This window comes from Accipiter gentilis, chromosome 1 (assembly GCF_929443795.1).
Source record: "Accipiter gentilis chromosome 1, bAccGen1.1, whole genome shotgun sequence".
Classification (NCBI taxonomy): domain Eukaryota; kingdom Metazoa; phylum Chordata; class Aves; order Accipitriformes; family Accipitridae; genus Astur; species Astur gentilis.
The window spans coordinates 13544460-13570470 of NC_064880.1; the positions used below are offsets into that span (position 1 = coordinate 13544460).

General features: G+C 40.4%; 1 protein-coding gene across 10 annotated transcripts in view; it reads left to right on the forward strand.

Annotated features, from left to right (window-relative positions):
• Nucleotides 1-26011, forward strand: part of AGAP1 (ArfGAP with GTPase domain, ankyrin repeat and PH domain 1) — a 390622-nt gene that overhangs the window by 232616 nt on the left and 131995 nt on the right. For all 10 annotated transcript variants that reach the window (XM_049800184.1, XM_049800193.1, XM_049800202.1 and 7 more), the window contains one exon: nucleotides 13986-14090. In XM_049800184.1, coding sequence (XP_049656141.1) covers nucleotides 13986-14090 — 105 coding nt within the window. The remainder of the gene's footprint in view (nucleotides 1-13985; nucleotides 14091-26011) is intronic.

Sequence of the window (26011 nt, forward strand, 5' to 3'; positions counted from 1 at the left end):
CAAAAAAATCTGATTGACACACCCGAGCACGGGGTATTAAAGTTGGTAGTACCAAGTACCATCATCGGCCATAATTGACAAATAATACCCCTCATAAATACTGCCAGTCTTTTCAATTAGTTTTCATCTCAAATTCGGGATGCAAAATGATGGCCTGTCAACTGACAATGGATGACAAAAATTAATAAATTGTCTTCTAAATAGTATGGACACTTAAGAAAAATTGGGCAGCCAATTTAGCACAGCATGAACCGGGGGGAACCTTTTGTACTGTTGCCGTGCCACTAATGTTGTCTGGGTCTTTATTAATGGTGCTTGGCTGCTGCTGACAGTTTTGTTGCTACTGGCAACTTTCTTCATTAAAATTAAAGCCAGCGTCAAATCCCATTAGCTGCACTCTAGGTACCTTGCATTTTTATTTATATACATTTTTTTTTGTCTTTACAAACATGTTCTTTATCTATAGAAAGTTGGAAAAGGTGGTTAAAATTTAGTCTTTCGTCTTGTCCATGGCTGATTACTTAACTAAATAATGGATCATATTTTTTTGAGGGAGTTTGTCTCCAACGCGTTATAACATGCCTAGTCTACAGCCAAGTAACTGCACAGAGAAATCCATAAATGATCTTTATAAATTACCTTTTCTGAACATAGTGTTCTTCTGTATCGCCTGCAAGCTAGTTGGTTCTCAGATACTCTCTCATAAAACAGTAATAGCCTCTGGAGGAGAGCAGCTCACTTGTATAGTATTATTCTGTTGCCTGTTCAACTAAAATATTAATGATGTTGCATATATGCTTAAAATTGAGTGATCAACATGTGTGAAAGACTACTCATAGGGAAAATATGCTGTGTGTATCTTTACATGATTTTTGGGAGGACCGAATATCTTTCTTTCTGGAAACATCTTTTGGTTTTCTGCTTTAAAAAATCCTGGATTGACTCCTTCAGGTGTAAGTCTTCATTCATAGAACTACATAGCGCTGGATAACAGCCTTTGCTATACCTGCTGTCATTACCGAGTACTCTAAACCATTAAAATGCTGAGTGACCAGTGCATTAAATTACCTGAGGTGTGTCAAAACAACCCATATTCTGTATTACAGATTGCACATAAAGTATTGACCCTACCTTTACAGTTTCATGTTGAAAAATCTGATGCTACCAGAAGTGTCTCACAGATGTACTGCCAGAAATGCCTAAAGCGGACCATGGTCTAGCTGTGTGCTTTCCGTAATGGGATATTCTTTCTGGACCATCATGTTTTGCCACTGCCTTATATACCAGCCATTTCTAGGAGGACACATTTCCAAGGGAATTTAGTCACTGCTACCTTTGTTACAACATCTTGTGTTAATTATACTCCTCTGGGCTTGTGGGCCAGACCACCCTAGCTAGTGTCACATAATGTGCCTTTTCTGACATCATTTGCATATGAGCTAGTGATCCAAAAATGGATCATCTGCTTCCTGATTCTTAAGGCTTCTGATAGATGAAAATGCCCTGTGAAATTCAAAATGTGACATGGGTTTACATCTATGTGATGGCTTGGGTTTACCTCTCAGGTGCACTGTAACATGCTTCTGAGTGGACAGAGAGGTAGGACAAAGTCTTCCGTCAACACCTTACTTTTGTTGTTATAACAATAAAAGTGTCCTTTGATTCAGAAAGTAGCAATTGAGATGGTTCATCTTTTGTCCGGCCTTTGAAGCAGTAGCACCGTGAAACTGCAGGTGAACCCAGGCTGAAGTGTAAGGGAGCACCGATGGGTTTGTTGCAGAAAACGGGCAAATGGCTCCAGATGCTAACATCTTCTGATGCACTGTTTTCCTATCAGTATAAATGGCGTAAGTGCTGTATACAAAACACCATTTAAATGTTCACTTAAATGGTTGTGTTTGGGAATGCTCTTATATGGTAAGTGGAAAACAATTAACGGTTTAAATGCTCTTTTAAACTGATGCACTTACAGCAATTTTTGGACTAAAATATGTGCTGCGTGGCTCAAATCTGAATTTCAATTCAGCTGAAATGTAGATTAAGTGACCCTATCGTTCTCAAGAATGGTTACTTTATAGAAAGAAAATAAACTGATGACATTGAATTAGCATTCATCTAATAAATCCAAGTTGCGCCTTAGCTTTTCTGCTAAATCTTCTTGGTTTAAAAAATAAATAAAAAAAAAGGTGTCAGTAGTTAATTGTTGACTGAAGCTTAATATCTGTTGAAGCAAATGAGCCATGAAATACAATACTTCCTATGTAGTATATCTGGAGTGATTTTAACATAAAAACAATATTACAATTTTTAACTTGCTGACACAATATGCAGAATCCTTTATTTTGAAATTGCACTGATTAATGCTAAGCTTGGTAAGTGGGGGAGAGGAGGAGTGTATGCTGTATGTAAGGCAAAGCAGGCCCAGACAAAACAAGCCTTTTCTCTCAGAAGTACTGGTTTGAGGCATATTAAATAAATTTTGGGTTGTCTCAGGTTATTACTTCAGGAATCCTAATAATAACGTTGTCAAAAGCATTGATTTATAATTTCTCAGAAAAGTTCTTTCAAATGACTGACACTGGTAATGTCTCTCATATTTTGTTAACTGTAATTTCTATAACACCTGTCATAGTAAAAATGGATTACTTCTGTTAATGACAGAAGTAGCTTTGCCTTTTTATAGTAACAATTAAAGAACACAGTGTAATAAACCTGTATTTGAAAGTTGTCTTTAGATTGTACCCTTTAATCCCTGGAAATGGCTTTGGATAGGTGTTCACTAGGGTTCAGGGAAGCATTGTATGTGTGGAGACACAATGATACAGGAGAGTCATCAAATACAGAGTAGGCAATGAGGGGGCTTCAGAAATGTTGATTACATCTTTGTGCTAAAGAGAGGTGCCAGCCTCCTTTGCTGACACTGCTGGTGCTGTGGATTGCTTCTGGGAACTGGGGAAGTTCCTTTCTTCTCCACTAGACATTGAGTTGGTCTTTGACGAAAGGTGAAAACCCACAGCCCCTTGTTTCCTGTCTTCTAGAGAACTGTTCATCAGCAGAAGTCATCTCAGGTGTTGTGTGTTGGTTTTTCTCAGGGAAATTTCACACCCAGTAAAATGCATTTCTTCTCTCAAAGGACCAAACAGTGCAACTCAAGTCATGGCTCTTGACCAGTGCTGGAAGGTTTTTGGGTGAATAGCTGCACATTTTTATATAGTTCAAGCTGAAGCCAGAATGATTTTGTTTTCAGATGATAAAGTACAGACTGATTCATTAGCGCAATCAGAAGTCATTTGATTGCAAGGAAAAAAAAGACAATTGTTTATGTTCTGGAAAGGATTATTTAAAAGGACATGTCTCTGCTGCCTTTAGTAGATAAATCATCATTTTTTATAAACAGTTTGTTTAGCTCAAAGTCAACTCAGGTGTCAAGCAAATAGCAAAGGGATGTGGTCATCGCTGTTTCTTTTTACAGTTGCCATGTGTGTCTGGGCATGGTCTACATTTATCCAAATATTTTCGTCTTTTTTAAGATGAAATTTATAGCACAAGTGCTTCAATGTGTTCTTTGAATGTAGGCTGTAGTTGGCAGTTCATTGTGTCCAGAATGGGCTGTGGTCTTCAGAATATATATTACATCTCAGGTGTCACAAAATGGTGGCTTTGCTCTTCCACATGTCCTTTTGGAACAACATGGTGGCCTCCCCGTAACCAGCTCAGACGACGCCATCTCGGCATGGAGTAGGGTAGCGTCTACATTTTTTTCCTCTCTTCACAAGACCTAAAAAACTATACCAGAGAATCTATTCTAAGGAAAACAAAGTGTATATTCATGTTACAACTATATTAAAATATCTTTTCTAGAGTGATCCTTGTTGTAACAATCAGGTAATACAAGAAATATGGTTATGACTAAATGGGTTTTCCTGTTTTCTACAGCTCTTTTAAGAACATGAAACATGATTTTGTGATCTTTAGGAAATAGGATCTGGCTTAAACCCAGTTGTCACGTTTACCTCAACCATTTTAATGGGTAACCCCTTTTAGCCTGTTAACCTATCTGCTCATGTGACTGCTCTTTCTGACTCACCTTCTGTTAACTTACAAAACTGCAGGTATGTGAATGCCTTAAATAAATCAGGTATAAAGCATTTCTAAACTAATATCTTGAGACAGACGTAGCACGTGTGATCCCTCTCTGAACTAAGCACAATTGGTGCCTCTTGATTTTGGACCTTTTTGGCAGTTGGCATGCAGGGACATTGACACATCTTCCCTCAAAATCCATCTGTATGTACCACTTGGTGCTAGGCCAGCAAGAAAACGTGCCTGGTGTGAAGAGACATTTCACTTGCTGAGTTTTAGAGTTATGGGTACATTTTGTAACATTTCAGTAACTCTGAAGCGGCAATATGTCTGGAAGATGCTAATTCAGTATGTACAATTTCCCGTAGCAGGTAAGGTGAGTTGGTGAAAGGAGGTGAAGGAATGTTTTCTCATTAGGTTTCTTATTCTTTTTTCTACTACAATGATGAGAGGATTCTAGTTGCCCAACATATATTAACTGCATCGCTGAAGGATTGTCATCTTAATTCCTATTCCTCTGGGTGAACTGGACATCTTGGGTATATATACAGTAGGACAAGTCAGGGCATGCAATTATTGTTTCTGTATGTGTGTGTATACACACACACTTTTTTTTTTCCTACTTTTTTTTTCTTCTTGGTCTTAGGAGAGATTTGGGGAAGAAGAAATGGGGTGGGTAGAAGGAAGAGTGATGGAGTATCTTTGCAGTGTTGAACCAGTTCAGTGTGTCGAGGTAGGCTGGTCACACCATGAAGCAGTCCAGGGAGTGTTGCTACCTGTCCAGCAAGTGTGGTCATTGATACCAACAATGCTGTTACCAGAGGACAAGGTGTAGAAGTAAAGAAAAATGAGGCAATGAGGAAATACTGTTAACTAGAATAGCGAAGAAGGTACCCTTCTACTGCAGAAGAAAAAAAGAAAGATTTTTCTCAACTTACCCCTACAAAGGATTAAGGGCCAGAGGTATAACTGTTCAGCAAAATTATTTTTGAATGCAGGACACTCCTTTTGATTAAAAAAATAAAAAAAAAATTCTAAAAAATCCCATTATAGTGCAGAGTTTCTGAGGATTGTTCATGAAGACCTTTTTGGTCCCAAAATTTCGCAACATGAAGTGTGAATCCTTTCTGCACAATAATACGGAACACAGTTTTTTAAAAAAAAAAAAAACACACACTTTTTTTTTCTGCCAGTGTTCTTGGTTTTGTTATTCAGTAGATGCTGTATTAAATTGGATTTTGTGTCCATCATTATTAAAATGTGAAGTGTGTCGGTCACAAAGCATACATTTCAGGGCAGTTAGCTGAATAATTCTTTTCTTTATTATCCCAAATTACTGCTGAGCTCTGGAGAGGTGAGCAGTTTAGCCAATTATTGCCATTTGAGCTGGATTTGTGGGTGATTAGCTCCTGGTCGAATTCAGTCCTGGCAAGGGCTTTGAAGCCTTCGCTTGTGTGATTTTCACAGCAGTGAGGTAGGAATAGACGCGGCTAATGACAGGAAGGTCGCGTGGGTTATGTGACCTGTGAGGGGGGGGCTCGGGTTTAGCAAATAGGGCATCCACAATAACAAGTGTGTCACTAACCCCGCCGTGCATAATCGGAGTTTTATAGGATTGTTGGAGATGCTGACAGCTCAATTAAAGTGTAACCCTTTGTACCATATACCCTGGCAGAATGACAGAAATATTACCAACAAAAAAGGGAGGGGGCCACAAGGGAACTGGTTAAAGATCCAGTATTCTTTTTCTTCCCCCCCTTCGTCAGAGCCTGCACAGAACAAGCTGCAAAAAGCATCCATTTGTGAAATAATAGGTTGTCCGGGGGAGGGGTATGGTGCCAAACATGGCTACAAAAAAAAATCTGCTCTTAAGTGGTCTTCCTGATGTTTCTATGGAAACACTATAGTATCAGGACAGAAAGTTAAAATTGGGGTTTAAGCTTTTCGTGGCTTTTCTCCCATGAACACCCCCACACACACACACAAATCGCTACTTTATATAAAATATGATAAAGAAAATTTCAGGGTTCAGGGAATGGAGCGGTACTATAACAAGCACCGTTCGTCTACCTAGAAGTAGTAGTGTCTGCACAATGATTCCTTTTTTTTATATCATCCCTCCCAATGCTCAGTTTGTTTTTTAAGGGACGTAAATGGTTTTTTACTTCTTTTTCATGGCTGACCCTGCAGCTGTTTCTACCACCACAAATGTTTCTGCTCTTAGAGCCTTTTCCAAATCACTGTGCCACACAATCACGTTTGCTTGCACCGACTCTGTTTCTCAACATTGTTTTTCCTTTTAATTTTAGTCTTTAAGTAGCAGTGTTTCACCAAGCTGATTGGCATGGATGCTAACTTCATTTGTGGCTAGCGTAGTTAGAGCGCAGTACATGATGCTGGTGCCGCAGCTAGAGGTAAGAGTTCAAATGGAGCCGATTGCTGCCAGCTCCTTTACTGCTGACTTAGACCCCTTGGCATCAGCCGTCTGGTTTCTCCGACACCAAGATAATGATTTGCATCGCAGTGCATTTCACATTAGCACTGACGATGGTGTCACGGAAACCACAACTGCCAATGCCAAGGGGTTAATAAACCAACTACTTGTGATTATTAAGGGCTGTGATTTTTTTATTTTTTTTTAAACAGTCCAGGGTAAGTGGAACAAATCTCAGAAAGCAACAGAGGCAGAAACTACTGAAAGGCAGTAAAATATTGTGACTTGCTAGGTGCTGTGGCTCATTCAGAGTGGTAAACTGGGTTTAGAGTGAGAGATGGGCCATTCCTTTAAATATGTAATTGGATTTTGTAAGACATTTGAATATTAAGCTCTGTTGAAGGGACATATAGATAACTGTAGAGTATTATGCAATGTGCTGTTGATTTTATAAAGTCTAATTTTAGAAATAATCATAAACTAGTGCTAATGAAAGAGTGCCCCTTTTCACAAAGCTGTGAATTGAAGGAGAACTCAAAGTCTCCTGCTTTGCTGAGCATCCCTGTCCTTCAACTATGTGTACTGCATTGTCTTTTGACGTGCTTGTTTGGGGGTCTGGAGTATTATCCTGGCTGTTGTGCAGGCAGGTGCAGCTTTGGACTTGCAACATTCTGCCAGAGCAGTGTGTTTATTGCTCCATCTGGATACAGTGGTAGGGTTGGGTCTTTAGCGTTCTATTCAAATGCTTCTTTGGACACCAGGGTGACTGCTCTTGTGTGATCATCTTTTCACCTTTTAGGAAAGTTGCTCTTTAGGTGGGTGAATGTGATGTGCCAGATGATGGTTCCTGTTCTCTAGTCCCCAAATTGTGGTGCAGTTGTCTCTTTTCAACCACATCGTGCTTTTAAGTAAGGTTAGTAGGTTCCTGTGCTCAGCAACATCCTTGAGGAATCCTTGTCCATGCCGTGTTGAAAGTACATAGCCTACCTTTTAAAAAAACTGCAGCTGCAAGCTGGGGAGTTGTGAAAACTTCCCTTAAAATTATTTGCTGCATATCAGAGGAACTTGTGCATTACCCACAGTTGGCAGGTAAGGTCAAAATCTGGAGGCTGAATTGTTGGAGCAATCATTAGAAATAAAAAAGCAGTAACAGTGAGCACTAACCTTGTTCTTCCCATTTACCGTGCCTTCTGTGCTGAGGTTCCTTGCAGGAATTTGGTAGCCATTCCTTATTGGAGGTGGCAATCTTCACTGCTGGTGCTACAATGAACTCTAAGACTTGCTTAATCAGCATTGGGATTTTTTTTTCAGTAAATCTTCTAATTTATATTTTTTTTAGTAGCTTGTGTGCAGAGACCTTGGAAATAATGGATTGCAGGTTGATTATCCTTCAAGTTTTAGCAAAGGTATTATCTTTTGCTCCAAGTCAGATCTTAGATCCTCTCTTTTCTTTGCCTCCAGATGGAAATAGTGGCTGATCAGCCTCAACATTAGGTAACCATTCATGGTGTAATTACCAGCTGCACTGAGTTAGGGCTGCGTTGTGTTTAGGGAATGTTAGAAGAGAATTGGGTTCAATGTCTGATTTCATTTCTTGTAAAGCTGGTGTATAACATAAATTTGAATAGTTTCTTCAGTCAGGAAGCGTCTTTGAATCTGTAGCAAAACTCTGCTACTGCTATAGTGCCAGTTTTTAAGGAAGGTGTGGGGTTTTTTCCTGTGTGCCTGACTGCAGTAAGACTATATGGGGTCTTTTAGGGTTTTTTTGCAATGTTATTGTTAGATACTGAAGTTTCAGAACATTTGAGGTCTCCTGTTTTCAGCTCTCTTTACAGGCACTGCACTTTCTTGTAGCCTTTGTTTTGTGGTTCAGTTGGTCCCCAATTGTGCCTTGTTACTCTAAGAGATGATTACTACAGGTTTCCAACTGTAAAAGCTTAAAACAGCTTCACAGTGAATCGACCTAAAGACCAAGCAGCATTCCCTTAAATTCCTGGGAAGAAATGACTTAAGTTTGGGAAATCAAGAAAGCAAGTTACATTTGTATGGAAGGATTCCAAATACACTGGGCATCCTCAGCAGATTATTCCCTAGAGGATTAGTTGCATACTCTCGTGTCTGCTCAGATTAATTGTTGAAGAGAGAGCAGTGACTCCCATAAGCTTCCTATAGCATGCAAGTATTGTCTGTAGGTGAAACAGTTTGAGCTGATGTCTACCATATGCTGAAAGAATGGACTTTTAAGACTGGAAAGGTGTTACAGTTAAATATTCTGGAAGCAACAAGTATCAATTAAGAATTAATCTCGTTTGTTCTTAGGACAAGCTAGACTAGTCCCAGTGCTGCTGGCCTGACTACCTAGAGTTGGCTAGTCATGCAGACCTGGAGAATTTACCAGCATTTGTTCACCATGTTAAATAGATTTAAAAGAAGCAGATGTTTCATTTATTAGAATTCATATGTAACAGTTAGTTTGTGATCCTGACTAAGAATGGCTACCTTTGCAGTTATTTGAGGGAGGATGTTTCTGTCAAGTGTGAGTTTTTCTTTTGTGAACAGTATGCAAATGATGGAGCTGCAGAAATTTCATAGTACTGCTAGCTGCTAATCATAGTTATGAGAACTAAAGACCTGAGTGGAAAATTAAGAATTTATGCTTTTAATGATTAAGTGTGAGATTACATATTTCATTCTGTCAAAACAGCATCAGAGTAACAGTATGGGGTTGGCTAAAAATTATGGAGGGGAAGGAAGAAAAGCTTGCATGATGCCATTACTTCAGCCATGACAGTGGTGTAAGCTTCTGAAAGAAAATGAAAGCCAAACTACTGTATTTCCTTTTCCAGAAGGTCCAGTCTTGGCTCTGGTGGCTTGGAGGGCTCTACGATTTCTACTTGGCATGCCAAGAAAAGTCAAATGTACCAAATCCTATTAAAACAAACAAACAAACCCCCCAAAACCTCAAGTCAAGTGCTACAGCTGGAGCAAATGCAAAAAAAGATGCAGTCGGTTAAACTGTGATCACTGGTATGATCCTGTTTGTGAAATCCTTTTGTATCTTGTGGCCCCTGGAAAATCCAAAGTACATGGAAAGTGGGAAAATTGAAGTGGGGCACAACAGGGCATGCAGAGTATGTTGCTCCACACACAATATTCATTCTGTGGGCCAAGAAGTGGCTGTAGACATCTCTTGACGATCAGCATGTGCATTTTGATGACATTTATTTGTGGGAAGTAAGTGTATTCTGCTACCATCTGTGCGACCCGGCTGAAAAATTAAGGCAGCTCACCTACCAGCATCTTCAATGCAGTATTAAGCAACTTCAAGAGGTCACTTTTTTAAGGCTGATAATTTGGTGCTTAAAACCTGAAATATTTCCATAAAACAAATTCATAATTTTTTCGCTGTTTTTCTTCATTTGTTGTTTAAACAAACAAGGTTTGTAGCTCACAGGAAGGCACCTGGAGCGGTGAGATTTAGCCAATTACTGCATATTCAGATGAACTGTGTATATTATGTGTAGTAGTCCCTTGTCTGGTGTTGCGTGGGTTTTTTTTACCTTAAGTCCAATCAATCCTACACTGGTGGCTTTTCATTAGCTGCTCCTGCTCTCACGGTAATGATCGGGATGCAGAGCCTGATGGCAGTCTGTAACTTCTCCTGGTGCCCTGAAGCTCAACAACGTAAGCTGATTGACTCAGTTAGGGCCCCAGTCTCTAACAGCAAATGCAATCAATAAATCTTTGTTGGTAAATAATTGCTATTGAACAGAGTTTTAATATAAATTTATGAGTGGTGTTTTATCACAGCTTGAGGCTACCGCAAGCCACTGAGTGATGGATTTCAGATACCACTTACATTCATTACATTAACTTTGTAAGTTATTTAAAGCTTGTACACTTAACATTGCTTTTGGCTTGCAATGACCTCCTGGGACTAGACGTAGCATACACATTACTAATAAAGAGCTTGCAGTATGTACAGACGGTTCCTCCGTTTGCTTTGTACAGTGACGCAGTTCCTCGAGCAAAACCCAAGAAGTGAACTTCATGCGCTCTGGTTGAAGTCTTTTTCCTGTGGCTCATTAAAAGTACAAGCTAGCACAGTCTGGTAGGAGAAGCGTTCCTCTGTTAGACGCAGAAATGCAATTTTGGAGGGAAGGTGGTAAAAAATTTAATTCGAAGTGTGACATTCGTCTCAGTTTGTGAGGAAATTGGAGGTGTTAAATTCTTAGTGTTGAATCTGGAGCCTTTGGGTCAGCTACACCGAACTGCAGGGCTAAAGTTGCAGATGAAAGACTAACAAATGAAAGATTTCATACAAATTAGGAGATATAATGTTATCTGATTAATAATAATTTGAGGCAGAGATTGTTTTGACAAAAAAAATTGGTATTTTGAAGTAGAAGTTGATTTACTTAGTCCTTTACTGCATAGCTTGGAGGCTAAATGTGTTTTTTCTGATGTGCTGTGTGTACGTGGGGGCCTGTTTGGCCGTGATTGGAGACGTGCCCAAGCTACCTCTAAATTGCCTCGGAGGTACCAAAGGTCAGTGGGAACCCATGTATCTCATTTCCTAGCCAGAGTATCTGATGTGACTTAAATGTAGACATAATGTGACTGAAGTGAAGGGCTTTCTCATTTTTTTTAAAGTAACCTTTCTTGTCATATCTGGGCCATTTATTTTTTTTTAAGTTTAGTTAACGTTAAAGTGCATTTATAACTGATCTAAACTCCAATACTAAGAGCATTTCTCCAGACTATTCTATATAATTACCACAGACAAAGTGGTGGTCTCTAGCCTTGGGGGACAAAAAAGTGTGGTTTATATGGGCTTCTCTGCTTCATAACGGTTTAAGTTAGCTCCTTGTATTCAGAGCAGTTTCCTCTGCAGGTACTGGAAGATATTTTTAATTCTCACATAATACGAAAACCTATTATTTTTGCCAAGGTAGTACCTAAAGAAAATGAATTGGGAAGTCTGGTTTATTAGTCAGACACAAATAGGTACATCATCCATGTTTAATGCTGACGTGTTGGGGTTTTTTTTACGTGAAAGCACAGAATTCCACTTTAAAAGCAAGGTGAAACCTCATTATGAATAATTTTCTTCATTTAGCACAAAAAAAAAGAAATTAATAATTCATACCTAGTTAGTAGCAAAACTTCTATGCAGTAAAAATCACGGAAGTGGTAGGTTTTCACTATTTATTGAGTTTATAATTGGCATGAATTTAAAATTACGTAAGTAATGACACATTTTCTGTATAGCAAAGGGACAGTTAAAAAGGTATGAAATATATATATTTTACTTTCTTCAAAACTTCAAAAGAAAGGCAAGGGGCTGGGGGGGGGGGGGGGGGGGGGAATCACTGTTGTGATCCTTACAGCTTTTTCCCCATTAAAAGGTCTGAAGAACAAACCAGTGCAGGGAAACAGTAATTTTTGATCCCCCACAGCACAGCGATAACTAGAATTGGGTCCCCCTAAATGCGAGCGAATGTGCTGCAGGTGAGGTATGAAAGATTGGAAAGGTGAAGCGACAGATCACCTACTATAGACAAACATACAAGTCAAAGGCAGAAATAAGCTTTCATTTTTTAATAGAAGAAAACAACGTCTCTAACCACTGGAAGACGGTAATTGGGATGTGCGACTAGCACTTACAGAAGCTTTTGTAAGAAAGTGTTTCAGAAACCCCATTCTCTCTTGTAAAAGTTTGAGTCGTAGCAAGGAACAGCACAGAAAAAAAGGAATCTGACCCCCAGACAGTCAGAAAGTTCGGAGTTTGTACCGCTGCGTAATTCAGTCATCTGACACAAGCTTTTCTTTACAGTCCCATCCACAGATTGCTTTGAATTGTGAATGGTTGCTCTCTGAAGTTTTATTCAAAGTGTGTGTCCAGGAACAGGCAATTGTGAACTTGGCTTTTCTGCTGGGATCATCTCTGTGGTTGCAAAAGGAGAATTGTTAGTGCATATGGATTGTGCCGAGGGACTTCAGCTGAAAGTTCTGACATCTGGAATTTGGCTAGCTCTGGAGGACTTGCGCAGAACTGCCCTTTGTCCCCTCGTGGCTTTGGGATTGGGTCTGCAGAGAGGTTGCTTTATAAAGCTGTAGGTTTAATGGGAAAACAGATAGCATAACTGGCTTTCAAGGGTTTAAGCTGCTTTAACAAAAACAACTTGTGGGAGTTGGAAGCACCGTGCTTGGTAGTGCATCCTTCTATGTTCTGTTTTTCCAATTTTTAAGTTCCATGGAAAATGAGAATGGAAAAACTCATTTTATGGGGATTAGAGAACTGAAGTATGTATTGGTTTAGATTCCTAGTCATGATTTAATCAGTTGAATGTAAGTGTCTGCTTTTATCGGAACTTGATCTGTGAAACAGCAAGTCCCTGTGGTAGGTACTGTACATAGTGTCCCCACGGGGACATTTCAGAAAGACTTTCAATAACTAAAGTACTGTATGAATTCATTAGGAACTGCCTTCTGACTTGGTTTTGGAAATTAAAAGTTCCCAGGGAAGTGCATTGCTAAAGCATGGCTTGGTTTACCACCTTCAGTGTGCTACGGCATGTTATATTTTGCTTTTCTAAATGAATTCTATTTTTAAGCTGAGAACAGGTTAATATGCAGAAGTAGTCCTTGCCCATTTGAAGACGCTGATGACTTTTTATCTCAGCTGTTGATTGTTAGTATTCATCACTGATGTTTAGGTTGAATATGATTTGTGGCAAGGTGAGTCACCTTGCTCACCTCCTTTCCTCTCTGATCACACCTCTTTCATTGAATTATCCAGAATTTATTGGAAAAACTTTGTATTTGCCCTGTTTCCATATTGCTTCTCTTGCCTAGAATTGGAGTCTCTTTTGCTGGAATGAATAGCTAAGAGGATTTCCATTGTGGTGTCACCTTACTGCAAAGGGAATGAGAACATAACCATGTGCTCTTCCCTGCTTGTGGCGAGGCTGAGCCTGGACAACAAGGAATCCCCAGGAACGTGCTGAAGGGAGTACAAGCCACACCGTAGGATCCTCGCTTAACCTGGAGTTCATCATTTATTTTAGAGAGTTAGGAAATGCAGTGAGCATGGTGACTTTATCAACTAGGAGTGCATACGGATAACCTTACTCTGTGTCACATTAAAATGTGCTTTCCTGAGGCATGCAGTTCAGTACAAAAGGATTTTCTCTACCATTTGGAGAAAGCCAGTGCTGATACAGTCTTTTCTGTTTACGTGACTTGCTTTATGAAAGCCACGCTTAGAGCTTTTCCTCCTAAATTGCGAACACTGAAGCTGCCGATGGAGAAAACATGCATCATGCGAGAAGCAGGGGAAAATGAGTAACTTGCAGGAGAAAACGTATCTAAAAATGCTGGCAATTATAGTTGTCTTTTTCTGTGTCTTAAATAGTTGTGCATTGGCAAAAGAGTGTTTAATCTTTTTTTCGTTTTCTTCTAATAGGGTATGCTGCTAAAGCGAAGTGGCAAGTCACTGAATAAAGAGTGGAAGAAGAAATATGTGACGTTGTGCGACAACGGTGTGCTGACTTACCATCCTAGTTTACATGTAAGTACACCACGCTCTCTGGATGTTCAGCAGCATCAGGCTCTGATAAAGCAGTGTTAGCGACTTTGTCCTCATGTGGTTTTGTTGAGCCCTCTTTGGTGGAGGGACTTCTTTCTCTCTCTTCATTCCCCTCCCTCTCAAAAAGGCATAATCTGAAATAAAATTCCCTGGTGCAAGTCTGAGTACAGTCAAGTTCCTTTGAATCCCCTGGAACTGGTGTTCCCTTGAATCCTGAGGGGCAGCTGAAACAGTTTAAGCCTTTATTTTGTGCTGATGCTTTTATGGACTTGTTGATTCCAGGATTAAAAAACAGAAGCATTTTATAAGAAAAAGTGTCCTAGATGTAGTAAAGAGTGAGGAGAGTTTCTGGTATTTGTCAGTGTACAGTGGTTATGGTTTATTCAGAAGTAATTCTGAGCAGCCTTTTGAAAATGGCATAGCTATTAAAATATGTGCCATGAAACTTTTTCATGTTAAGACGTCTGCTGTTATCTCTGCCCAAGGATCCTGTCTGTCCCTCTCAGTGTGTGCAGCACAATCCCTAGGTACGGTTTTGGGGGTGGAAAGGAGCACAGTGATCTGACTCGGAATTAACACACCCCATCTGCCCTGGGCATGCCAGCAGGAGGAAAGGTGAGATGTGTCAGGACTTGTTCCATGCCAGAGCAGTTTAAAAGACAGAGCCAATGCAAAGACTCCAGATCTTGAAACTCCCAGGGGATTCCCAGCTCCTTCACTTGCTCTGTAATACAGGCAATGGTAAAATAAAAAACATGGTGTGACCTTCACCAAGGTCTTTTATAATCGTATCTGGTCTTACATCTTATTATCATAGCACATATGAAGATTGGAGGGGGGGGCAGCTGTAACCTTTTTAGGGCCAGTTGTTTCTAAACTTATTGGTATCATTTTCAGCTCCTGGGCAATTTTTCATTAAGGAGTGAAAATCAAGGTTTTGATCAGATGCATTTCTGTAGATATGCTCTGGGGCCCGTACACCTACACATGGAACTGGCAGGGAACTTCTGCTTTAAATAGATGATGAATGAGGAGCATGGTCACACTGATGCTGTGCTTGCATCAAGTTGCTGAATATTAGCACTTTCTCTGGCTTGACACAAGATTTCATAGTCTCAGATCCTGCCATAATAATGCTTTGCTGTAGTTTCTGATGTTAGGTCCATGTCTCTTAATAATTATTTAATAAGTTAGATGACAACTAGTTTCAAGGCATTGCTGCTTGCTATCAGAATTCTTGTCCCTCAGCCCTTCCGTTCTGGAGCAAGGTTTTCACTGTTCCTTTTTGTGAAACTGTACAAGTCTGTCTGTCCTATTTGGCCACTCCTAGTGCCTTTAAATTTGGGGAATTCTGCCATGAAGTGGTCCTAAAATACCTGAATTGTGTATTAGTGTTGGTCACAGAAGGGACACTGCGTGCCTTCGAGGCAGCCCCCATGGAGCTCTCACATGAGTTTCCCTTAGATTGTTTTTGGCCAACTCTGTGTCATCAAGCAAGGAGGAAGCAAGTTGCCATTGTCCATGCCCAAGTCCCTTCCTCGCTTTGTAGAAGTGCTCTATTGTTCCTGGCCGTTGCTGTGCATGTGTTAGTTTTTCATTGCCTCTTGCAGACAATGGAGTACTACTTTTCTGTAGGCTTCCCCGGAGCTGCTTAGTCTTCCCCAGAGTGAGAATCCATTGAGATTAGAGGTAATTACTTTGAGATTAGAGGTAAATCCATTGGAGATTAGAAAGAATCCATTTAAAGAAGAAGTAATTACTAGCCTGTAATTGTTTCCCTCTATTCCCCACCATGCCTGCCCCTCCCACAGAAAAGGTATGCAGCTCCATATTTCCATTTGCTCAGACTTCCTTGTGTAGATCGGAGAGGTTTGTAACGTACTACTTTTCCCTTGGCTGTATGTGGGGAGGTAGTGGTGAGGGACCGTGCTCAGCTCCTAACTGACAAGAAGATACTGGGGAAAATGTACTCATTCAGGTGTTCTTGAGACACCTTTACTGAATCTACTCTCTAGGAGTATCTAGGGTTCTGCTCATTCATGTTAAAGTTTTTTCTATGACGTGATTTGTACTATAAATGAAGCTGGTTTAATGCCTTATTTTTATTGTCTTCAGCCTTCAAAGAGTCACTGCTCTACTTCTGCAGCATGTTTCCATACTGTCAATGGACTATTTATTGTCAATTAACTATTGTTAATATACCCTGCAGAACGTTCCTCATCCATCAGGCAGTAGTATGTGTGTAGCATCTTCTCTGCCCTGTGCAAACCACAGTGGGAGGAAGAGGCAGGACCTGATCCTTGAAGTCAATTGCACTCCCAGTACACTTTGTACAAAACTTTGTAGGCAGGAAAGTCAAAATTTCCTCTTAGGTGTTGCCAAGTGAATGGGGTTTTCCCCAAACAGGGCTCTGGTTTGGTTTTGCTGGTTTTTATCTGTAACTGCTTGCATTGCTGTTTGGGATAATTTTTTACATTGTTTTGAAATATAAGGACCTTATTCCTACCAACCTTCCCATTAAATAGCATTGAAGAAAAGAACCTTTGTTAACTACCTAAAGTCAGTTTCCTAAACTCGTAAAAAGCCTGGCTGTAATCCGACCTGTTAGTTAGATTTTGGTTATTTCAAGTATGGAGGTCATTTTGGTTATACAAAATTTTGCAGTTGTAATTCTGTGAAGCGACAAGTGGGCTGGCCTCTAGTGGTGGAAGGAGAAGTAAATTTAGAAGATAATTTGGTCTTTCCTGACTGTGGTTTGAGTCGGAAGGTAACACGTGCATTGGAAGAACCTATTATAATATTTAATGGCTGATAGTGAGTACTTTATTAAATATTGCTTGAGCATTGGCCAGAAGTGAATCACTTGTCTCTCTCAGACACGTTCAGTGGCAGCTCAGGCAAGAAGGCAGTGTTTTTAATATAGAGAATGTGTCCGTATTGCAGAAATCAGTACCGTCATCCTCCTTGAAAGGATTGGCTACAAAATGAAAGGTTTTGGGCTGAGGAGTGAAAAATCAAATTAGTACCTTTCTTACAGAGGAGGTGTCCCTGGAAGGGTCAGGCCTGTTTGGGAGGGCAGCATGTTGAAATGATTGCTGTACTGTACCAGCTAAATGAGTAACTACTAATGCCACCAGGTTGATGTTTGACACAATAGCTAAATTCATATTCTTTCTTTTCAAGAAAGTAGGGGGAGAGAAAAATGGGGAAAGAAAAATACATGTACATAAGCACCCTACTGTTTTCTGACTTGGTCATGTCAGTTTTTTTCAAGATCCTCAAACCTTCCCATCCCTTGGGATGCTGAGGAGCTACACTGATAGAAAATGGTGGGGATAATGAGAGAGAACTTTGACCTGCAGGCTTCAAAGTTCACCATAGCTACCTATTCATCTTATGCTTCTAGAGTATAGCCGTTGAGTGGATGACTAAAATTCTGGCCGACAAATTCAGTGTCAGCCTCCCCAAAGGGACCCAGTGGAATTTGTCTAGGCATCTCTTGGCTTTTAATGGCAGAATGCCATGTGCGAGGGCTCCCTAAATGTATTCACCAGGATACCTGCTGGGCAGCATTACATGCCACTTCTTTATCTAAGCCTTATCCCGATGAATAGCTGATGATGTTTCACCACTGTCTGTCTGCCAGAGGGTTGCTATCATGCTATAGGTCAGTAGATGACAAAACTTTAGCTTTGGATGTCCATTCTCTGCTCTTGTATCCCTATCATCACTGCCCCTCATTTATGAAAAGAAGGGGAAAAAAAAAAAAGGCGAAAAAAAAAAAAGCTGAAAACAGCTTTTTAGGGAAGGACGCTGTTTTCCCCTTCTATATTTAATCTGTTCTAGATTTCATTTCAAGTAAAAGCACAATGCTGTGGCACCTTACAGGGGAAGAACAGCTTCTTAAATACATAAGAAGGAAGGTCTTGTGCATATGTAGAACATGCATGGTATGTAAGTCCCATGTAACTACACAGCAAGGTTGGTTTTTGCTTGCTGAGGTCTGTATTGCAGTAACGCCCTTCTTTAACCTTGCTGCCATCCTCACTGATCTGGTTTGATAACCTGCATTGAGGTGTGTAGCATTGTAGCAGTGACTGAGGGGGGAAACGTATCTTTATCTCCTTGAGAAGTGTGTGGATTCACCTGGTCTGCTCAATTGATCAGACAGTAGCCACAGTTTCAAAATTCTTCTTTAAAAATAGTGCTGACTGCGTGAGCAGTCTACATGAGCTAGCTCAAAGGGAGCATTAGCAAGGGTGTTCTAGCCTCAAATGAAGTGGGTATATTTTTAAAGAAAAGCAAAATTTCAGCCTGGTAAGGAGTCATAGCCAACACTAGGCTAAACTGCGTGCAAGAGCTTCAACAATGTATTATATGGGCACATCTTCTTGGAAGAGGGTACAAAACAGACTGTAAAATTCTTTGCAACTTGGAGTGGGGGAGTGGGCTTTCAGTTGAGCTTTCTTTGCTTGGCTGTTTCCTCCAGGAAAAGCAGACTTGGTGAGAAACAGGAGGCTATTGAAAATATCCTCTATGTGGGTATCTCGAAGTGGTATAGATCCATGCGTTCCTCTCAGGTCCCATAATATGCAGCCTTTTTCTTAGAGCTGCAGTTGAAATTTTTGACCATGATCAGTTCTTACAATTTTCCTGAATAATCTGAAAATGGAAAGCATGCTTGCAGATAAAGTATTCTGTCTCCTCATTTTTAAGAGAACACCATGCTTGCTGGGCTGCGTGGCGTCTTTGTGCATGGCCTGTCGGCAGTGGAGCTGTCTGGCAGTGGAGCTGGGTGTTGCCCTAGCCAAGGGAGCAGCGCTCGCCTTCATGTGTATGAACAACCTCCTACAGACATCGTTTCGGTTCAGCCTTATTTTCAGGGTTGTATTACCTCAGGCTGTTTAATGCCTCCAAAGTGTGTTGTTTGTGTTGCTTTAATAGAAATATTCATGCTCTTATATATTTCTAAAATACCATCATGTATGCCCTTTGTTGTTTGGGGGTTTTTTTCCCCCCTGTTTTTGCTTGAAAGTAATGTAAAGCTGAATATTGGCTGGCTCTGAAAGCCTTTCTAGCTGGCCTTTCCTATGAACAACTAGTCCTCAAATCAGGCTTTGGTAAATATGTATTTGGACTGACAAAAGGATATGCATATGTTGGTTTTCACATAAGATGTAGCTCTACCCCCTGAAACAGTAGTCACCAAGCAAGTCCTACAGACTAAAAATGAGAATATAGTTGGAGTGGTGAGGAAAATAAATCTGTCGGAAGCATGTGTAAGTTTTTATTATATCCATTAATACGCCTGAAACATTGGTTAAGATAGAAAAAATGAATGATAGGAACAGGTGTATAGTAATTGCTTATTACAGTTGATGAGCTGATGCCCTATTTTTTCCACTCACCGCAACTGGCACGCTTTCTGGAAGCCTTTTCATCAAAGCCATCTTCAAAGCAGCATTCTCCTTTCTAACATTATTGACTTAAATTTTCCAGAGCTTTCCCTTCTTAATTCTAGCATGTTTCACTGTGAATTTACATTGCTTCTAGTGATAGCTAGAGCATAACTGACCTTTATGGAAAAAATAAGTGTTAATCATGCTGCTGTAACTTTTTTTGGTAAAGATACTAAACATAAAACATATAACCTACAATGTTTTAAAAGCAGAAGAGGCTTTTATAAAGTGATATGGCTGTAGAGATCACTCATTCACTTTATAGCTTCCTGCAAAACTTTATTATTATGTTAAACATGTAATGGGGTGAAGATGAGTTTGGGAGGAAAACTTACAAACAGGTAGGGAAAATAGAAGCTAAAATGTGTTTGCAGTCCTTAAGTGAGACCTATCATTTGGGATAGCTGTCAAGGCAAATTATTTTCCATCCCCTGGCTTTGTGGCTTTTCAAACTAGAAATAGTCTTGTTTGAAAGTGGCATTGTACCTGCTAAGTACAAAATCAGACTGTAGTTACTGATGGTCAGGAAGCCACCCTGTGAAGTACTCGTCAAATACGTAATCCCAGTTGATGGGGAAGGAGAAGACTGATTATTCACAGTAACTTCTTACAGTCACTTCCATGACTTGTTACTGATACTCACAGATCACCAAATGCACAAACAAGGCGAATGTGAAGCATTTTTAGTTTCAAGTCCATTCATTTCAGAGGGCATGACAAGATTTATCATGTCATTAGCGTAGGGTATTGTAGCAAACACAATACTGCTGTTGTAGAGCTGTGCAGACTAGCAGTATGTAGTAAGGAGCAGCAAACATACGCTTCAGTGTCATGTCTACTCCCTCTTCAAAAAGGCAGGGAAAATTTTTGGTATCGGAATGAGTTGCAATTTAAACAGCAAAAGCCAAGCTATTAATTAATCACAGGTTTTTATAAAATTAGAGCTTCCTGTCTAGTAGAGCTAACTGCTGTGTATATAAATGCTTCAGAAATTACTTAGGATGGTAAAACTCTGATTTGTCTTTTACAGTGGTTCTTGTTACAAAGTCTGAATGAGAAGCAAAGTGCAGACGGAAGAATTTTCTGAATATTTTATGAAAATGAGTGATCCGTATAAAAAAAACAAAACCCAAATTTTGTGAAACTTCTTTTGTATTGAAAATGTTGCCCTAACTTCCTCCCCTCCCCTGCAACACTGATTGAACTGATTAACACCATAGTAGAGATAATAGTCAATGCTTTTTATTACTGAAATTTAATGTTCTTGATTCCCAATGTGAATAAAACAGATCAGAGATGACCTTCTTTTTGTCAGGACAGAGTGCTTTAGGGTGATCAGTGTTTTCCAGAATGCATTTTTATTCCTGTGTTTTCCTCAGAAAATAACATTTCATTGCTTTTCTTAAGATTAACTATATATTATGAAGCTGAATGATATTATGCCCATATTTATATGTGAGAGGGGAGGATGGCTAATTTAACAGGAACATTTGACGAATATATTCCACTGTGGCTCATAACCTGATGGTGTGTTTGTTGCCGAGGTCCTTCCTGGGAAGTGGGGGGAGAGGAGTTGGAGACTTTTGTTTCTTCTTAGGTGTGCCTGTGGCCCCAAATGGAAACCAATCAAGGAGCGATTTATGTTCATTAAGTGCTTGTCAAAACTGAAAAATTTTCTAATCAACAGCAATCTAGCTGAGGCCCCTCAATGGCTGGGAGTGTCGCCCCTGCAGTATCGGCTATTTGCCTGTTACAACTCTAGGCTAGAAATCCGCTGATGATTACATTAGGCTAAGCTGCGAAGTAAATGAACCATGTCTTATTTAGGTGCAACTAGCTTCAGTGTAGTCCTGCCCCGCAGGGCACTTTATAGCGTTTTATGGCTTTAAAATTAGTGTAGCTTCCCATTTGCTGCAGGGTGCTGCATGTTATGCCTTTGAACTCAATAAGCAAAGGGAAGGGGGCCTTTTGTTTTTTTTTCCTCCTCCCCCCCCGCCCTCGCCCTTTTCTTCTTTTTGCAGTTTAGCAATTTTGTTTTGCATCTTTTCCAGACGGCGTTTTGCAATAAAAATGTCTGACTGCCACATAGAGGCACAAAAGTCAAGGCTCCATCCATTTACTGGTCTGCCTGGGGTTTGGGGGTTTTGGTCGGGATTGGGTTTTGGTTTTTGGAAGCAGTTGTTGCTGAGGGTGAACAATAGGTTTTGTGGGTCCAGTAGGTCAGCTCACGAAACTGGAATTGTGTTTCAAAAAATAGGCCGCCCACAGTCTTTAAGATGTCATCCAGAAGTGCAACCATAAACTTTCTTTTCCATAATAATTTTTATTTTGCCTCGGATCAGGAAACGCTATCTCGGCCTCAGTAAGCTAAGCCTTCAGAGTGTTTTGTCTGAACGGTGAGGAAAAACTGCCAGGAAATGAAGGTGTTTTTCTTGGAATCTCAGTGTATACCAGAGACAGATCTGAGAAGCATCCTGGGCCTGGGCCAGTTCCTAGGGTCGGAAAAACAGGCTGCTTCTGAGAGATTTTAATAGCTCAAAATGAGAAAAAAGTGTGGTATTCTTATTTGTGTACCATTATAGACATGGAAGGGCACTGGTCTTGGAGATTCTCTCTTGTTTGTTATGTTTTGCGTTGGAAAAGGGTGGCAGTGGGACAGGTGTGTGCTGGAAGAAACACGTGGGGAAGCTTTCTAGGAGGGAGCAGATATTTTTTAAAATGTTAACATCATCACACATGGCAATGCTGAGATGAGTGGTTTTGATGAGAGCTTTGAGTCCCATTTACCTCTTGCCATGATGTAAAAAATGTAACTCTGATGAAGGGGTTTCTCTCTATCCACAGTCCCACTGAGCCCAGCCACAGGAGGCCCTAATTGTTGTCTGCTACAGCTTGATCCTTCTGTCTTCTTGGTGACGTTTCTTGGCCAAGAAGACTAGATTACAGATTAGCCATTTCACTGCAATCCCAGGACAGAAGTATAGTCCAAAGCAAGTTTGATCAGAAAGAGTCCGACTCCATCTTCTGTTGCTGCTGGAGCAGAACAGAACTTGCCTGCGCAGGCAGGCTGCCAGAACCTGCCTGCTTGGGTGCTTTGGTGCAGTGGAAACCTGGCCAAGTAAAATGGTTCAGCTCTCATTCTTTGTGGACTTGTTTTCCGTTACCCTGGAAAACATTTTGCAGTTGTGCAAATCAAAAGGAGAACACCTGCCTTAAGGACAGGGGGATTTGTACTCCCACTTTGCATGCAGGCAGCTATACAAAAAAGCATGGGGGATTCAGCTCTCAAGGTACTAAGTGATAAATACTTTATTCAGTAACTCAGCATTCATACACATTTTCTTGCTTAATACACTGATGATGAAATACTATGGTTTTGAAATACAACCTAGGTAGTAGAAAGGCATTTTTTCTGTGTATGACAAGGATGACTGTCTCTTCTATTAGAGACATTTGAAAAGCCTCAAACTCTGTAATGTTTTTGATATCCACAGTGTTACGTACCTAACATGAGCCATGTCTTTAAGGATCATTCTAGGGAGGAACCACACTGCCACATGCTCAGTGGTCCTTTAGTGAAGTATTTGAGATAACTGTGGTAGACTTGGATGATGTGAGGTTGAGTCCCAGCTTCATGGAAGCGGCAGCCAGCACTTAACTTCTGCCTCTCCCTCAATCTGGTCCATATGTCCTTCCTCCTCTGAAAAAAGGGCCAAGCAGGCAGCAGCAGCACTAAGTGTGGCTGTGGAAGAAGAGATGTTTGCCTGTGGTCTTCAGTCTTCTCAGCTGGGAGAAAGTAGGCAGCCAGCTGGAAGCATCACGTAGCTTGGGTTCAGCTTGTGGCCCTTAGTGGAGTGTCTTCTCTGGCTTTGAGGGCAATCAGAAGTCATTGCAGTGTATGGCAGCAAGTTTAACAACCACTGGCATTTGAAAACAAAAGGGGGCCCCCAAAATAGCAGTGTTTCTTTTTGATAGGTCTGCTTTGAAAACATCATCATAGCCATTTGCTCAATTTGCATGTCTGAAAGGCTTCTGTTCAGTTAATTGGTTAAATTAATTTCTGTTGTTGTAAACGGAGAGCTGTATGAAGAGCAGAACTAATGTAATTTTACTTTACATTATTCTGTGTCATGGCACATCGTTTCTTTCTTACTCAAGGCAATTCATTTTGTGGTGCTGTCAAATAATATTTTGTGTCATCTTCAGTCAATGTAGCTTTTACGATTTTTGCTGATATTTTAACAGTTTATTTAGTCCTATAGATAATGGTCAATGGCCTTGAGTAGTCAAATTAACACCTTGGCAGCACTATATTTGAGCAAACCGCTAACGGTAACCTCAGGATGAAAAGCAATGAGAATCAATATAGCGAGTGTACTTTTAGGGATTATTGATTGATTGATGCATTCTGGCCTTAACTTGAAGAGGCAGCATTGCCCCACAGCTGACTAAGATTAAGTTGCCAGTTACTGTTAACTGCAGGCCATTACCTGCATAGTATTTCATGAGCTCAGAGATTAGATGGAGACCTTTTATAGTCCTTAGCTGACGAAACCGTGGCGTTTGCAGCGTCTGTAATGCCTACCTGGCTGCAGGAAAACGCTACGCTCTTCTCCTGCTCATAGCAGCCATTGCCGTGAGAATTGGAGACAATGTTGATTTGATTCAATGTTGCCCGGTATTCCTGTAGGGATCTGTTCAGGACAACTGAGGCACTAATGGCTTGTCTCCCCCGCCACCTCGGAAGGCAGCTCCACAGAAGGTGGGAGCCATGTTAAGCTGTGCTGCTGTCAGCAGGCTGAGAGCTGTGGGTCTCCCTGCCACAACTCTCAATTGCTAGCAGGTTTCTCTCATTGCACCTCATTTGCATCTGGGACATCAATTAGCATGTTTGTTGAGGCTAATTGAATGAAACTCAATCATAGCTCTTAATTGCTTGACTATGTGAAAAGAAATCACATTAATGCAGCTAATTAAGTGTATGGCAATAGATGCAACATAATTAGGAGCGAAATGTAAAAAACAAGTGATGGCGAAGGTGCAAGCGCAGGGGTACGGGGTACTGGGGTGCTGGCTTCTCGTGTTATCCACACGTTTGGGGGGGGGTTCCCTTTGCTGCTTTGCTTTGCTTTTTTTTTTTTTCCTTCTGCATTGCTGAATGATGAACATGGGCAAGTTGAGAAGAAAAATGCAAATGGATTTGCAATTACTACTTTTTCAAGCTGTTGAGGGGCAGAAGATGGCACTTCTGGGGTGGCCCACTGTTGAGTGGGCTCTAGGGACTTGTTAAGTGCTGTTTAAAAGTACTTGGCTTTGAATTACCCTCATGCCTTGTTAAAGGGTTTTTTCCCCTTTTTTCTCAGATCAGCATTTTCTACAACTAACATCTAGGGGAGTTATATCTGTAACATTTGCATATCAAAATCAGGCTTGCTGTCTTCTCTTTAACACAGCATATTCCAGATGACAGCAAGACCCTCATCTGTTCTAATCTGATCAAACCCTCCATTGTGCTTCTGAAGCTGTGACATTATTTTGTAGTTTTAACTTTTATTCCCCAAACGCAGATCTGAAGGAGTGTGCGTGGTGGGGGGATGCTCCGCTGACTGGAAACTTGGTGCTTGCCTTTCCTCCTCGGGGAAATGCAGAGATTATCGCTATGCAGCTTGCACACAATGAAAGAGGCTTTATTATTTACATTTGATATATCCCTATAAATATTTAAGCTGACATTAATACCTATGTGGCATCTGTTGTGTTTGGGCACTTTCGTGTAATAACGGTATGGCTACAGCGCATTTATTTCCTGTTTGCCAACATTCACTTACTCTCTCAAATGGTTTATAGCTCACCTAAGCCTGGTTTACTCTCAATTAAAAGGGCTTTAATAATGCCCTGTCACATCTCACAAGTTGGCAGGGTAGCAGCGAAATCGTACATGCTATTCATCTGAAGAATTCGGAATAAACACCTCCTTCTCAAATTTTAAATGGAGTACACTGGCTGCTGTATATTAAATAAAAACTTGTCTGTTAAAAAGAGTACATGCTGAGATTTAGTCACTATCTGATTAAGCCTCATCTTAGAGCCCATAAGCAATAAATGCTCAATTATGTTCTGCTTATTGTATTTTAATTTGTGAAGAACTGACACTGAACAAGAAAGTTACACCAACTTGATAATTTATGGATGAAACAGCTTTGTTCATTTCTATCTAACACCTAGTGAATGAATTTTTACTAATGGATTGCCTTTGTTTCTTTTGGCAGCAGAGCTCTGTGTCCTCACCCCACAAATTGTTCAGACCCCCTCTTTTTACTGTTAATAATTCTCAAACAGCTAGGGAAAAAACAAAAGCTGGTGTGATGGCTTGGTTTGGGGTTTTTATCACAGATCAATGTTAGCTGTGAAGAAATGAATGCTGGGCTGGTAGTAGATTTTTGA